General features: G+C 54.3%; 4 protein-coding genes across 4 annotated transcripts; 2 read left to right on the top strand and 2 right to left on the bottom strand.

Annotated features, from left to right (window-relative positions):
- The first annotated feature begins 1,968 nt into the window (after positions 1–1,968).
- Positions 1,969–5,253, top strand: HER10_EVM0008432 (nucleotide-sugar transporter). The gene is made up of 5 exons (XM_035477955.1): positions 1,969–3,196; positions 3,284–3,313; positions 3,370–3,678; positions 3,749–4,486; positions 4,537–5,253. Exons 1-5 carry the CDS (start codon positions 3,113–3,115, stop codon positions 4,804–4,806), a joined length of 1,431 nt encoding a protein of 476 aa, XP_035337444.1. The 5' UTR covers positions 1,969–3,112; the 3' UTR covers positions 4,807–5,253.
- A 277-nt stretch (positions 5,254–5,530) lies between these two features.
- Positions 5,531–6,610, bottom strand: HER10_EVM0011222 (uncharacterized protein; the record flags this gene model as incomplete). The annotated part of the gene is made up of 2 exons (XM_035480659.1): positions 5,531–6,007; positions 6,041–6,610. The coding sequence occupies 2 exons, from the start codon at positions 6,608–6,610 to the stop codon at positions 5,531–5,533; spliced, it is 1,047 nt and encodes a 348-aa protein (XP_035337693.1).
- A 1,284-nt stretch (positions 6,611–7,894) lies between these two features.
- On the top strand, positions 7,895–10,333 carry HER10_EVM0007535 (uncharacterized protein). Its single transcript, XM_035477089.1, has 3 exons — positions 7,895–9,435; positions 9,498–9,716; positions 9,768–10,333. Exons 1-3 carry the CDS (start codon positions 8,799–8,801, stop codon positions 10,187–10,189), a joined length of 1,278 nt encoding a protein of 425 aa, XP_035337374.1. The 5' UTR covers positions 7,895–8,798; the 3' UTR covers positions 10,190–10,333.
- Positions 10,334–10,713: 380 nt separating this feature from the next.
- Positions 10,714–11,706, bottom strand: HER10_EVM0010195 (pectate lyase B; the record flags this gene model as incomplete). Its single annotated transcript, XM_035479663.1, has 1 exon — positions 10,714–11,706. One exon carries the CDS (start codon positions 11,704–11,706, stop codon positions 10,714–10,716), a length of 993 nt encoding a protein of 330 aa, XP_035337611.1.
- Positions 11,707–15,500: the final 3,794 nt, after the last annotated feature.

The raw sequence follows: 15,500 nt of genomic DNA on the forward strand, positions 1-15,500 counted from the left end.
GATCGCACTAAGGCATTCCAGCCTTCGTGGCGACCATCCGTGGGAAGCCTCAACGTTGAACCGTCCCGACTCATTGGCAGCTGTCAGACGCGTCTCTTGTGACATGAAGGATGCACCGTCTGAAAACCATGGAATGGATCCCGCGTGATGCGCCCTACCCAACCTTTCTGGCTTACTTCTGACCCTTCAACTTCACACAAGGTGACGTTGGCGGTCAACATTGGGCGGGTCATGAGGCCAAGCATTGCCAGGCGTGGCGGCGGAGTCGCACGGGACAGGGAGTTGACTAGATGGTGATTGGCGTGGTGTTGAGGGCGGGATGGCGGAAGTTGCCAACGCGGTTGGGGTAGCGTGTCTCGCTTTAGGGAAGAATGTCTCGATGGCGGTTCCAAGCTTATTAGGTTATTAGGATGTCTCTGCCCAAAAACCAAAGTGGTGATCCGGCCAAGTGCCAGGTGACGCCATGCTGGACCCAGATCCAGCCGGGACAGTTCACTATGCATGGAGGCGCAGAAACTATGGGGAGCTTCCCCGCCCTGGGCCGGGGCTAGTTGCTTGAACTGTGAGCTTTTGATCTCGTGAAGGGCTGAGGGTGGTCAGTGAAGATGGTGGAAGTTCAATATGTCGACGACGGTATAAATAGAGGCTCGATTCTTGAGGCTTGTGGTCGAAGGAGTGGCTAAGCAATTCGACTGTGTCTCGGTGTATGCATCGACCAGGAACCAAGAGAGCTTTCCCAGCAGCTTCCCCGGATCATCAGTGACGGCAGCCAGGTTGCAGAGACAGGAACCAGAGAAAAAAGGGGGCCGAAAACAGAGGTGATCCCTGTCATCGCATCGCTGATCGTCTGTTTACAGTGCCTCTTGTAGTGCTGGATTTGGTGCCGTGGACCCATCTGGACTGCGTGCGAGTTGGGCCTCAGCGCGGGTTCCTCCACTGCAAGCGTGACCGATGCGTCGTTGATCTGCAAGCCGGGCAAAAGACTCCAGCAATCGTCCATCCCGCAGGCTGGGCATCTGGGCATCTAGGCACAAGCGGGAAAGGGCGTCGTGGGCAGAGACTCCGAGAGGTAAACGGGCGGGCTTGGACGGCACGGCGGCACGCTCGGGCGGCTGAGCGGGTTGGAATCGGACTGAAAACCAAGGGACTCCGACCGATATTGGGCGGCTCTGCATCTCTCGGTGCATCAGAAATCGCAATAACGAGGATCCGGGCAAACGAACTGGGATAGCAGCAGCTGAAAGACGTAGGAAGCTTTGGGGTCTGGTGGTTCGAGTGTTTCCTCTCGCATCGACTTGCCCAGTAGAACAGGGTGGATGCCTTCACGGCGACAAGCTTGAGGTACGTGTTTCTGATTTTCTAGGTGTCTCTGAGGTGTATCGCAGTGTATCGTGGCGTATCGCATGGTTGGGGAGGGCGGCATTTGCAGGCAATCCCGCAACTGTCATCGGGGAGAGTTTGAGAGTTGTGAAAGGTGAGGCGAGGCGAGGGACGGTTGACGAATGGGAGGCCGTGGAAGCGGAAGCTCTGCCCAAGTTTTTTGCTCATGCTAACCGAGGAAGGGGGGGCGCCGACCAGACATCGAGACGTGGTTTCAAACAAGTCACCAATACTTGGGTTTGGTGCTGTCGCGATACGGCGATCCGAGTATTCGTCCCTTGTTCCGGGTCACTTGCTGTTGTGTTGTGAGGTGGTCTCTACTTCCTACCTTACGGTACCTCACAGGCTCACAGATACGTAGTGTAAGGTAGAGGTTGCCAGATTCACTCACGGACAGGCTCTGACTGAGCAAGAGCAGCACATGGTTTCTGCAGGAGACATCGGACACCGGACTTTCAACAAATCACCAATTGAGCCAGGCCAGTGAGAAAGCGTGTGCACTCTCCTGGCAAGTCGGCAAACGTGCATTCAAGGCCATTTGAGAACAGACTTCATCTCAGGCGCACATTGCATCTCTTCTTTTTTTCACTCCTCTCCCTCTTTCCTGCATCTTGCACTTGCCTTGGCATTTGTATTTTGCACCTTCCCTTCCCTTTGCACCTGCAGAAATCTGGAAGGAGAGACCGAAAAGATTAGAGACGAGAGACGAGAGACGAGAGACGGCAGAGACCAGACCAAGGGGTACGTACCCTTGTCGTCCTTTCCTTTTCCCCTTCCCCCTTCCTCCCCTTCTCGTCCTGCTCCTTCCTGCCCACTGCCCACTGCCCAGTCACTCCGCGCAGTCTTCAGGTCCGTACATGGTAGTAAGGTAACTCCACTACGACACCTGCCTGCTCTGCACTTGCTGTTGCACTTGCGACTTCCAGGTTGAGGTGAGGTGCTCTTGCGGCTTGCCTGCCCTGTTGCCCCAGCTGCTTTGGAAGGAAACCCCCTTGCTCCTGCCCGCCCTTGCTCTTCCCTTACGTCAGGGGCCGCCTCACCCAGTCAGGTAAGGAAGGGACCTGCGTACCTGCGTCACGGACAGCGCATCCCAAGCAGAGGAAACACACAGTCGCAGTCACGCAGATTTGCACTTGCACTTGCTCTTGCTTGGACGGGGGCTAGAAACGTCCCATCCTGGGGCATTGAGAAACGCGACACACTTTCCAACCCTCTTCCACGGCTTCAATGCAACCCTTCTCTTCTGCTTTTCCATCCTTCCCCTTCTCTTCCTCTCCTGCTACCTGTCTACATCTTTTCACCATCCGGCAGCTTGACATTGCCAATCACCACTACTTGCTGCCACGCGATCCATACAACCCACCGTATTACCTGCCCGCCGCCGCTCTGACATTGTTCCAGACCCCTCCAGATCATCATCTGTACCCCGATTCGCTGTCTTGACGCAACCTACTACCAAGTACACTACCATCCTACGACGAGACGGGAAGAAAAAAAATAGGGTCAAAAAAAGGGAGAGCTTCAGCTTAGCTCCCACACCACCCACTTTGCTCCCCCCCTTTAATCGCGACGAATTATCGGCGGTTCAAAAATACCCGACGAAACAGGACCCTCAAAACTTCGAGAAGAACAACACACATCGCACGAATTTAACATCTGCCTACTCATCTTAGCACCGCCAATTGCTATTTCCCACGTTTTGACGACCTCATCTCCTTTCGCATCAGCCACAATGGCTCTCCTCGACGCTGCCGCGCCGCCGGCGGGGGGCCCGACACTTTTCGGCATGTCCATGAAGCAACTTTCCCTCATCACGGTACGCTCTGAACGATTGCTCGCACCAAGCCTTGCGCAAAGGCTCCCTTCTGTATCGGCGAATACTGACAATGGCCTCGCTCTATAGCTCACTTTTCAAAACTCGGCACTGATTCTGGTAAGCCTTCTCATCGTCGCCATTTCCAGACACCAGCGCTGACCCGGCCGTGGTAGATCATGCATTACTCCCGCATCATGCCTCCCGTGGGCGATCACCGATACTTCACATCCACCGCAGTCTTCCTCAATGAGGTGATCAAGCTGTCCATTTGCTTGACCTGCTCCATTGCAGAGGTTTCGCGCACATTAGCACCGTCCACGCCGGCCACCGTCATCTTCGAGCAGATCTTCAACTCCGTGTTCTCGGGCGATGGGTGGAAGCTCGCAATCCCAGCAACACTATACACGCTGCAAAACACACTGCAATACGTCGCAGTCGGAAACCTGGATGCCGTTCACTTCCAAGTACTATACCAGCTCAAGGTGCGCGCAGTCACGGATTGATTCTCTCATCTCGGGGGATCTACCGGAACTAACAGTGTTCTCGTCGCAGATTCTCACGACCGCCGTCTTCTCCGTTACAATGCTTCGCCGCGCGCTTGGTATGAAGCGCTGGATCTCTTTGATCATCTTGACCTTGGGCGTATCCATTGTCTCACTTCCCCAACCTTCGTCCGCAAGCCATGCCGAATCGACGTCGGCCAGTATCCTCCTGCACGACACCACAGACCATTTCTTTCCTCGCTCCGTGCACGAGCTTGGTCAAGCTGCCGAGGGTGCGGCGGAGGTGGCCCGTGAGCTCACCAAGCGCGCCGCGGACGGTCTCGCGGGCGTCGGCGGAGAAATCGTGAAGCGGTCGGCCTCGTATCAGGGTATCCAAGAGGACCAAGACCCGTCACCGCTCATGAACTACTCGATTGGATTGACCGCCGTGCTCGTCGCCGCCGTCGCCTCGGGTCTTGCTGGAGTCTACTTTGAGAAGATGCTCAAGGACTCGGGAACCCATGCCTCTGTGTGGACGCGCAACATCCAGCTGTCGTTTTACTCTCTGTTCCCTGCTCTGGCAGGCGTTATCTTGATTGATGCGGAGGACATTGCCAAGCATGGTTTCTTTGATGGCTACAACTGGGTCGTATGGACCGCAATCGTATTCCAAGCTGTCGGCGGCGTGCTTGCGTCGTTGTGCATTAACTACGCCGACAACATTGCAAAGAACTTTGCTGCAAGTATCAGTATCGTTATCAGCTTTCTATTCAGCGTTTGGTTCTTTAACTTTGAAGTCAACTTCTCCGTAAGTAAATTTTCGCAACTCGCCATGATTCTTACATCTGACATTCTCAGTTTATTCTCGGTACCACTCTGGTTCTTGCCGCGACGTATATCTACAGCATTCCCGATCGCAAGGGCCGCCCGCCACCGATTACGATTGCAAGCTACGAGAAGGCAATGGTTGACCCGGCGTACACGCCAGCCGTCACCGATGAAACCAAGCTTAATCTTGACCCGCTCGATGCGGTCCGCAGCATGGGACTTTCGACGTCTAGGCCATCGTCGCCTATGCTGCACCACCACCGAGCGCCATCAGCTAGGGGCAAGAACCGCGACGACTAATTTGCATCACATCGTCGCTTCAATGACGTCATTTCGAAATGTTGTAACGTAAACTCGTTGACCGGAGTCGAGATGGGGGATCGGCTGGGGAGTACCATGACGAGCAACAAAAGGCAGGGTAATAAAAAGGATTGGAAGGGGGGGCTCGTTTTTTGTGCACCTTTTTTTTTTGTCTTCTCTCGGGTGGCATGCTCCGGAATATTTGGACATCCAGTCCTGGAATAGAGTCCGGCTTGCATGTGAGCAAACCACCCACATACCACACAGTATCATCAACAGCGATACCCGGCCAGACCGCAAGGTTCAGGCAACGGTGCATTGTATATCTGAGGCCCCTCTTAGGGAGCCGAGAGCGCGAGTGTTCATATTGCAGAGACTAGCAGCTGCATGCTGCGGACGAGCGGTACAGCGCTAGCCGCTCGGAGAATAAGAGATTCACATCGTTACGACTATACTTTGCGGCCGTGCAGTGCTTGATTATGTGACCTGTGTAGCAGAGGACGAAAGCGAGATTAATGCATCTGGCAGAGCATTTACTCACGATTACAACAAGTAATTATTTTGAGACTGCGTCATGCGGTCAAGCATTTGCATGGTTCCTAGGGCTCAGTAATCCTTTGCTACTCCATCATACTCCTTGAGGCTCTTCAAAAATAATGGACATGCCATGAGAATCTCCCTCCCAAAAACTGGCGCTCGATCACATACTTTCAACCGCATCAGTCTAGACTGTTACCTCCCCTGTTACATAAGTACCAGCAATCTCTTCGCAACTTGCCCACACGAACACCTTGTCGCCCTTGGCCGCTTCGATAGAGAACACGAGGTCTTTGCTCGGCATAAGGCTCCTGACTTTTCCCTTCCAGAAAAAAACCAGTCGGCCATCCGAGGTCTCGGCAGCCATTATAACCCAAGGTGTCGTCCCTTTCCAGACAGGAGCCTCCCGATTTGAGCAGCCTAGGATGGCGCGAACAATGACACCACTTTTCGGGCCCTCGTCGCGTTTGGGTATGTCCACAGCAAGTACGAGGCGTGGGAAGTGTGCCAAGCTACGCACAATCTTCTGACCGAATGGCGGATTCCGGGAGAGCACCCTCTCGATGTGAAAGAAGTCCATCTCAGCAAGCCGGCGTACGGTTCTGATGCCATGCTCGACGAGTGTGATCATCTTTTTCGGCCCAATATCGGGTACCTGAAGTAGCTCCGTCGCCAATCCCTCCTAGCTTTTGGACACAACGGCACGCCAGGTCTCGAGGGAGCGCCTCAGGCCGACGGCGTCTTTGCGACAACCCATGATGTCGGCGCAGGCACGCAGAACCTGACCCAGGATCTTTACTATGCGGGGTTTGTCGGACAAGAGCTTCTGCCTGGCCTGGAGGGAGAGGCAGTCGCCGTAGTCTCCGCCCGAAGCCTCACATTGGGCGACGAGGAAGACCTTGTGCCAAGGCTTGGTTAGGGTCTCTTTCAAGGGCCAGCGGGTTGAAGGGTCGTTGTTGATGTGGGAGAAGGCGACCTTTTCCAACGGATTGAAGGTGAAGGAGAGGAATTCTGTTGCGGAAGAGGCACAACGGAGGATCTCTTCGGGAGGCGGGCCGCGGGGAAGGGAGGCAAGTGCTCGGATTGTCGGAGAGGAGAGTGCGTGACGAAGCATGATTGCGTGGTGCTCTTGTGAGAGATCTGCTGTTGTTTTGGGGTTCTTTGAGGCCTGTGTGCTTTGCGAGGGTCGAGAAGCTGGTGTCGAAGACTGAGATTGAGGATGAGGGGCCTTGGAGGGTGTTGGATTAGGGGTAAGGAGGGGAGGCATCGTGAACGAATGACCTCTTGCTATCGCAGCCCAGCACTCTTGGATTTGCTATGGAGGCAGAGTTGGAATCGAGTTGAATAACGACAGTGATGTGAGGAGATGAAGGGATAGGGAAGAACTAAAGGACAACCAGACACCTTGATCCTGAGACGATCCTGGAAGGGCACCCAGCATCCTCCTTCCTCGAGCCTTCCCCGAGCATTTGAGGCTCTGTAGCTGCCCAGGTAGGTACCAAAGACTTATGGTGACGATGAGGCAGGTGTGCTCTTCCCATCTACAAGCTGCCTCATCACGTGGTGGTACCATAGACACCTACCTTACCTTAGGTAAGGTAGTACCTAGGTATTTCGAGGATCACATTACCTACACACAAGGAGTGCTACTTCCTTCTACACCGAAGATAAGTCTCGCATTGCGGCTGATTCGAACCAAAATTACGGAAGAAGGAAGTTGTCAGCCTCTCACGGAGTAACACGATGCCCGCTTACACTTTAGCACAGCATAATGGTAACATTCGTCCGCCAGAGTCTTGCTTACCTACCTTTCCCATCCTATCTTACATCAAAAGTTACCTTACTACGACGCAAGTAAGCCGGGTAGCACAACAGTTTCCTCCATGCACTTATTGCTCAAGTGCCAAAGTAAGGTAGACGCCAAAGACTCTAGTGGGGAAACGGGACTGGCCGGGGCTCAGCCGGCACTTGCGTTCTGCGGCCCGGGTTGACGCCGGCAGTCCCCGCAGTTGGAGTGGGTCCTCAGTAAGGTACCGCTACCTGAAGTTCTGCACCTTTTTCAGCTCTCCCTTGCCCAGCTGAACTACGCTCTGACTGGCTTGACTGGCGTGACGTGACTGGTTCGGTGACTTGTTTCCTATCTGGAAAGAATCGTCAGTTAAGCCATTTGTCTGGCCCGAGTTCTCGCACCCAGATGTCAAGTGACGAAGCTTTACCTTGCACATTCAAGGTTTTGTGAGACGGGGAGAATGACGTCGAGTGACACACGCACCAAGATAGTGGACCCGAGTGAGACAGGGCGTAGGTATCCAATTCGTGCAGCGGCATGTAAGTCAACAAACGCGGCGCCACGACAAACGCTCCGGGGAGCTTCCAGCCTTCGGGGAGAGCTTTTCTTGATCTGCCGTCTCGCCTTCCCATCGACTCCTCTGACTTGTGCCACATTCCTGCCTCGTTTACCAAGTTACACGTCCCCTGGACATGAACACCTGGTCACGGCATGTGGGTGGCACCCGCTGCGCCCCAGTCCCGCGCCTACCTTAGCTACCTACCTACCTTAAGGTACCTTAGGTATCTGGAGCTCTTATCTTATCGGTACCTTGGTCGTCATCCGAGATGGTCGCTTTCGCATTGTTTGTCATTGCTTCCATTGCTTCAACTCTGGCTCTTTACTCCTCGATCTATATACCTTTCGCACCTCGCAAACCTAGAAGTATGGCATTCAAGCCACTAGTGACAACTTGAATACATAATTCTTTGGTCTCTCCAGGTAAAGACACATTCTCTACCCCGCGGCTTACGCAGAAAAGCCCATGATGGATTCGTGATGGAGAAGTGGGTTATCCGATGAGAAGAGGGGTACCAATAGGTCACGAATACCGGCCCAATTGGGACAGCTCTGGCCCCCCGTCACGCAATCACATTGGCCTTCGGACGACAGCTGTATCGCCATGTCTTGGCTTTCTCTGTTCTGATAGGACCAGGCAACGCTGCCAGCGATAAGACAACAAGTCCCAGAAAGGTTGCATTGCATGGCTGCCTCTTCAAGGCTGAGCAACAACACCAACTGGCGCATACAGACAGACAACTGGATCCAATCCCCAAACTTGGAAACCTGTACTTGCCTCATTCCCAGCCCGCGTGTTCAGCAAGTCTCAAAGTGATACACGGCAGGCAACAGAAAGGCAGGCAGACGCCAGGTCACCTTTCCTCACCTTCACCCCCCCCTCGACTCCTCACCGAGCTATTGCCCATAAGAGGCCATCCCCCCGACGTCCTCAATACCATCTTCTCTTCTTCTTACATCCTCTCTCTCAACCTTCAACATCCCACACTTCTCTTGACATCCTCTAAACTTCAACAACTTCGCAGCCTCTACCAGAGTCTTTTCGCCAAGACATTCACTGAATATCCTGTCTTCCCATACCAACTCTGATACTACCTAGTCATTCATCATGGCCGATCACGTGTGCTACGTCGTGCCTCCCCACCTGCTCAAGGCCATCGCCGACGCCGAGTGCAATAGCGAGCATACGCGTCATGCCGCGAGACAGGCTTTGAGCCTCCGCGAGCAGTTCACCACCCGTCGTGCCGAGCGCCTCGCCATCCTCGGTGGTCCTCGCGCCCAGCGTCACCAGCTCTCCTCCCACTCCCGCCCTTCCATCGTCCCTGATATCTTGCTCCAGCACATTGCCGATTCAACGGATGTCGACGATGACACCAGAGCCTGTGCCAAGAGGGATCTTGACCACATAAGAGGTGTTCAGCAAAAGGTTCAACAGGTCCAGCAGGGCGAAGTCGAGGGTCCACAGGACCAGGTCACCCTCGCTGCCACTGCCGGTAAGAAGGACGACAAGTTCTACCGGGCCATCTATGACGCCAAGAACACCGAGAACGAGAGCAAGTTGCCTGGTGATGTGGTTCGTGTGGAGGGCCAAAAGGCTGTCGACGACAAGGCAGTCAATGACGCGTTTGACAATGTTGGCGAGGTGCTGAAGATGTACAAGGAGAAGTTCAACTGGATTTCCATCGACAACAAGAACATGCATGTCATCAGTTCCGTCCACTTCGGTCAGAAGTACGAGAACGCATGTAAGTACTATCCTTCTCTGTTTATCTGGAACTTTTAGGACTACACTGACAGCAAACGACAGTCTGGGATCCAGAGCGTATGCAGATGGTGTTCGGAGACGGCGGAGAGTTCCTGAGTAACTTCACTGGAACCATCGACGTCATCGGCCACGAACTCACCCACGCTGTGACTGAGCACACCAGTCCCCTCGACTATCAGGGAATGAGCGGGGCTCTCAACGAGCACGTTTCCGATGTTTTCGGCATCATCGTGAAGCAGATTGTCGAAAAGGAGGATGCCGGTTAGTGGAAGATGCCCATCACGGCGGTGACATTACTGATAACCGTTATAGAGAGTGCCGACTGGCTCATTGGCGAAGGCTGCATCATGCCCGGTGTCAAGGGCGTTGCTCTCCGGAGCATGAAGGAACCTGGCACTGCCTACGACGACCCGCGATTCGGAAAGGATCCTCAACCAGCTCATTTCAAGGACTACGTTCCGACCTTCGAGGACAACGGCGGTGTGCACATCTACTCGGGCATCCCGAACAAGGCTTTCTATCTTGCGGCGAAGGGCTTTGGCGGTTTCTCGTACGAGAAGGCTGGTCCCATCTGGTGGAAGACCATGAACTCGGGCCGTGTTCCTCCCAAGTGCACATTCATCCAGTTTGCCGATGTGACGACGGAGATCGCGGAGGAATTGTATGGAGATGAGGCAGGCAAGATCGTGAGGGATGCCTGGAACGAGGTCGGCGTGACCAGAAAGGGCAATTAGGAACCGAAGCTGCCACCTGGCTGCAAGCCCATGTAATGCGGTGTTGGGGACAGTTCTTCCAGTCTTTCCAATGAGTAACCCACGAGTATGTCTACGTAGGAACAGAGTTACCTAGAAACCTATCAGAATCGATTTCTCGCTCTGCTGCACCAAGTTCTTTGACTACCATGGTTCCCTCGGGTGATATGGTTAAATCAAGCCACAAGATGCCGGCCGGTGTTTGGAGAATAACCATCATGTTAGATTGATCATTTTGTCCCTTTATCATTCGTCGCCACCGAGGTAGAGGAACATTTCATGACTGTCACGTTCACACTGCATCTGGACAAGAGTGTGTTGAAACCGGCAACTTATATCTACAGAACCAGGTGGCCAAGGGCCTTGTCTGATGCCTTGAGAGAGAAAAGTATTTACATGAATTCCGTACTTCTTCCTAGTACTTTCCAACCGGGGACACAAACATCCCACGGCCGGCAGCGCTGATTGCAGCAATTCTCACACCACTATTAAGGACAACTAATAACTTAGAAGGAAAGGGTCTGGCCGGCGGAGGCGACGACGGAGGCCTTGACCTTGGCAGAGCCGAGCTTGGTGTAGGAGTAGTCGGGCTTGGTGAAGGTGCCGGCAGGGGCGTCGTTGGTGGAGCCACCGAGGTCGACGTCGGAGACGGTAGCGTAGCCGGTGGTCTTGGAGTCGAGGAAGGTGATGGCCTTCTTGACGGAGGAGAAGACGGAGGACTCGACGAGGACCTGGGCGCCCATGCGGGTGTTGACACCGGAGGTGTCGATGCTCTCCTCGTAGTTGTTGAAGATGTGGACGTTTCCGAAGCGGACGGAGGGGACACGGGAGCCAATGTTCTTCCAGTAGTTGTTGGCGTAGGTGACGTAGAGCTTGCCAGTGTCCTCGGCCGAGTTGGAGTCGGAGTGGCCGACGAGGGAGCCCTTGTAGTGGTCGTGGAGGTAGGTGTTGGAGACGGTCACGGCCATGGAGGCGTGGGTGATGTCGAGGAGACCATCGTAGTAGTCCTTGCCGTTGTCACGGTCGGAGGAGAGCTCGCAGTGGTCGACCCAGACCTTGGAGGAGGCCTGGATGCCGATGGCGTCGCCGTTGTCAGCGAGGACCTTGCTGATCTTCATGTTGCGGACAATGACGTTCTCCTGCTTGTTGATGTACAGACCGACACCGGTGAGGGAGGAGCCCTTGGCACCGATGATGGACTTGTTGGAGCCGACCTTGACCTTGGCGGCGCCGGTGATGGCGCCCTTGACAACGATGACGGCCTTGTCGGAGGAGGTAGCGGCGGCGGTGAACTGGGCCAGGGTGGAGACGGTGGTGGTGGTACCGCCGGAGCCACCGGTGGTGCCGGCGCCGTAGCCGACGTCGCAGGCGTCAGTGATGGTGGCGCGCTTCTCGACGGCACGGGGGTCGACGGCGTTACCGCCGACAACGGTGGGAGTCGGGGTGGCGTTGGCCAGAGCGGCCAGGACGGCGATGGAGGAGGCGATGGAGAACTTCATCTTGACTTCTTTTCGTGAATAAGCTGGAGGTGCTAGTTGTGTGGTTGGTTGATAGTGGTTGTAATAGAGAATGGGGTTGACGGTCTACGTCGAACGAAGGTATTGACAGTGAGGTTACTGAGAGAACGAATGCAAAGAGCGCAAAAGAGCTGAAGGACTGAAGAAGTTGGAAGTGAAGCGGGATGGAGATCGAAAGGGTAAGTGAGTATGAGAGCCGGAGGAGGATGGTTCTTAAGTATTCAGAGCCAAGACATCTCTTGGCTAAGCTTCTGTTGCCAAGGGCCAAGACCCTTTCCTTTGGGCTCTTCTGGAGAAACTCGAGCAGGCCTTGTCCTGCAGACTGCAGTACTGTTCATCTCTTCCTTCTCTGGTCCAGTCTGGGAGACTCCCGGAAGGGGGGGGGGTGATGGCTTGCGTACGCGTGCGCATCTTGGCATATCCCTGGTCTTGGCGAGGATCATGGTGGTATTGAAGGCTACGAGCGGGACCCAGGCCGAGCAGTTAGGTAAGGTAGGAGGAGGCTCTCGACGCTTTGGGGCTTGGCACTTGCGTGGTGCCTTGCCTGGGCCTGGACAGGTTGGGCCACATGTTGGGACGTCCTTGGCGGAGAGAGAGTCGTGATGGGTGCACTCGTGAGTGGAGAAACATCTAGAGAGGGGGGAGGGGTGTACGTGTGTGTGGACTTTACACCAAGGTCGGATACAGAGACCACGGGATAGAGTACATTCATTGATCACGCTGCTCATCGCGTCAGGCGCAGGGGATGATGGAGAAAGTTGGCGGTACGAAATACACTACGGATACGGAGTACATAGGGCGGGAAAGGGACAAAACACGACAGAGCTTGTAGTATATTGGACATCAACCTGAAAAGGAAGCAGTGGGCAGAGTAGAAGACCCAAGAAGGTAGATGCCGGTTGCTGGCAGCATGAAGCACGGGCGGCCCAATGTCACGGTGGCAGTGAAGCGGTACCCGGGTGCCCGCGATCTCGAACTTGGAAATCGCACGAATAGACGGGACGGAAAGCCTAAAAGAGGTCGACCATGTGGTGTCACTGGGTGTGCGTGGTGGTGGGCGTGGTACGAGCTGAGAGAAGGTGGTTCGTTTGTCTAGGAGAAACGCAGGCCAGGAGGTGTTTGGTCGATATTCCGCCAAGACACAAACTAAGCCAGTAAGAGCGAGTTGACGTTTGGAAACGAGCCAGGGTATATAGAGGGATGTGGGCTTCGAAATGAAGCCAGGGGATGATTGATGGGATGAAAAAAAGGAAGAAGGGCGGACGACATGTTGCAGGGGTGGTGTGGAGAGCAAGTGAACATGGAGCCATGATGGAGGGAGTCCGAGAACATGGGATGGGTTGTAGGTAGTAGGTAACATTGTGAGGAGAATGCGGATAGACTAGAAGGATTTCAATCATGATTCCTTTTCTTCTGTATGATCTAGTGATCCACGGATACCTCTTCGGCTCTTCCTACTCACGGATCAGATCACGGCAAAAAAAGGGTGACGGGGGCCACTGGGCATCGGATCAGGCCCAGTACCGTGGGTGGAGTTGTCAACCATCGGAAGAAAGAGCCTCAATACTGGTTCCCCGGGGACGACGTCAGTTGCCCGGGTCCAGGGCATCAAGTCAGTATTTTCGGACAAAAGCAGAAGAAGAAAACGCACTCGAGGCCTCCGTACGGAGTAGATGGGTCCCTTCAATTACGGCAGTCGCTCAATAGTGTGGGATGAGCAAGTTTGGGTCCGAAAGGGGGGATGGAGGCAGAAAAAAGGATACAGATAGAAAAAAACGTGCATAGGTGAGCAGAATTTCAGGACTTCCCCCCATACTCTGCAGGTTTGCGGACGCGGTTACAAATTTTCCTCCTAGGGTTTTCCCAGATGAATTCACCGACGGAGTTGAACAACCAGCAACTCCCACTTACCGCAAGGTCCAGTTGTTTAATCGATTTGGTGTATTCCGGGAATGGACAGAAGAAGACCGTAAGACGAGGGCGCTAGCTGGAATGAGGAAGTCATGTCGTCTGGTTGTCAAGGGCTTGAAGGCGTCAGGGGAGGGGGTGTCTGGTCGTTTACGTTGGTTTCCTTTTTCGTCCTGTCGTTCCCACGTTCGGTGGCAGACCCGTCGGCCGGAGGCCGGAGGATGGACTCATGGTCTATTCGTAGGCAAGATGGAGACTGGAGAGAGGAAGTTCTGGGTCGTTGTCGTTGTCGTTGGCTCGGCGGCTCGGGGGTCAACCCACCGGGGTTGAGGGTGTCAGGGATACAGAACGGGAATGGCTCAAGTGGGGTTCATGGTCCCGGCGTATATTAAATTTAAAATCAGGTAGAGTTGTGGGGGCAAGGATCTGTCTCAGATAAGGTATTTCTCCGTCACCTAGCGTCAACTCGTGGCGAGCTTGACTCTTCACTTCAGTATCGACTCTTGAGTCTTGACTCTTGGGTGTGTTGTTACGCGGAAGCTCTCACAAGAGCTCCCAGAGTCATGTCATGCTGGTGGCGCTTGACAACTAGCCAACTCCTTGACAGCTTCGAAAGGCTTTACGCCGGTACTATCTGAGCACCAAGAGCACTTCAGCCAATACATGACACTGGCAGATGGAGTTCGTCCCTGCGCCTTATGCCGGGGCCATCTCAGAGCTTCAGGTTCAGGTTGTCGCACCAGTCAGAACGCCTCTCTCTCTCTTTCTCTGCACAGTCTGCGGCGAGGATGCGTGGGATATGCAGGCTGTCACTCCCGTCATTCAACTGCCAGATTGTCAGCCAACCCTGCCCGCCCGGAGCGTGGCGCTTATTGTCCGCAGCAGCCCGCATTTACGCAAGCACTGCAAGCAAAGGCCTACGGAATGCCCAGTTGGGATACACTCCCCCGCTTCCTTTTTCTGCCTGCCACGCTTGCTCAGCGCTGCCAGCAGACAGGCCAGCAGTTTTGTGACTTGTCGTGAGTGGTCATGGCAGGCTACTCCGTACTGAGGGTCGGAGACATGCAGGTTCTTACTCCCTGAATCAACCAGATCGTGGAGAACATGGTGGAGCTCTTCACGGGATTACAGGAGATTTTTCTTTGCTCCTCCGCCCCCTTTTACCCCCTTCTTGGGTGCTCCCAGGTCATTTGATCTTGCTGGAGAAAAGGAAAAGCGCGGAAACCTGTCAGGTAGTGAACTGCCGGGCCTAACCTCCATAGAAGACACCGGACTGTGGGAAAGCTTGATGTCGTGAAATGTGTGCCGGAGCCGAAGACCAGCAATCCGGACTCGGTTCCCGGATCTCAATCTCATTATTTGGGTTTACTATTGCCTTGAACTATTTCGATAACTCACAGCTATGGATTGATAGCAATTGAGTTCAGCAAAGCCAGAGAAACACCAGCAACCACGTTTTTCTTGCTCCCTCTTCCCGGGCCTGGGCACTGGCCTTGTCGGACGCGCAGGCTGCAGCTGGGGCTCTCGGTTTGCTTGGCGTGTTCCGCAACATTTGGGTGTACGCACCCCTATTTTCTATTGTCTTTCGCCACGATTTGTTAATATGGCCAACAGTCCTGTTTCAACATCGAGTTGTCGGACATGGGCGGCGCGGAGATTGGTGTAGGGAAGTCGCATATTGCACAATATTTTTATTGAGTACCAAGCCTTTTTGATTTCGAGAGGGAACCCCAGGGAGAAGAGTTGCGCGGCCTGGGCTTTCTCGAAGTCTTGGGACTTTGGAAAGCGGCAGAGGAATGTCACGTCTTCTTCTTGGCTTTCGCGATGCTCGTTTGGGACACGCACGAATGAGTTATACCAACCATCGC

Source organism: Colletotrichum scovillei (assembly GCF_011075155.1).
Source record: "Colletotrichum scovillei strain TJNH1 chromosome Unknown Contig00002, whole genome shotgun sequence".
In the NCBI taxonomy this organism is placed as follows: domain Eukaryota; kingdom Fungi; phylum Ascomycota; class Sordariomycetes; order Glomerellales; family Glomerellaceae; genus Colletotrichum; species Colletotrichum scovillei.

Excerpts from the sequence above, each read along its gene's own strand:
- HER10_EVM0008432 (XM_035477955.1), top strand. The coding sequence starts at position 3,113 with ATGGCTCTCCTCGACGCTGCCGCGCCGCCGGCGGGGGGCCCGACACTT. Across the intron at positions 3,197-3,283 it reads AGCAACTTTCCCTCATCACG|CTCACTTTTCAAAACTCGGC; the intron begins GTACGCTCTGAA and ends CTCGCTCTATAG. Across the intron at positions 3,314-3,369 it reads AAAACTCGGCACTGATTCTG|ATCATGCATTACTCCCGCAT; the intron begins GTAAGCCTTCTC and ends CGGCCGTGGTAG.
- HER10_EVM0007535 (XM_035477089.1), top strand. The coding sequence starts at position 8,799 with ATGGCCGATCACGTGTGCTACGTCGTGCCTCCCCACCTGCTCAAGGCC. Across the intron at positions 9,436-9,497 it reads TCAGAAGTACGAGAACGCAT|TCTGGGATCCAGAGCGTATG; the intron begins GTAAGTACTATC and ends AGCAAACGACAG. Across the intron at positions 9,717-9,767 it reads TGTCGAAAAGGAGGATGCCG|AGAGTGCCGACTGGCTCATT; the intron begins GTTAGTGGAAGA and ends TAACCGTTATAG.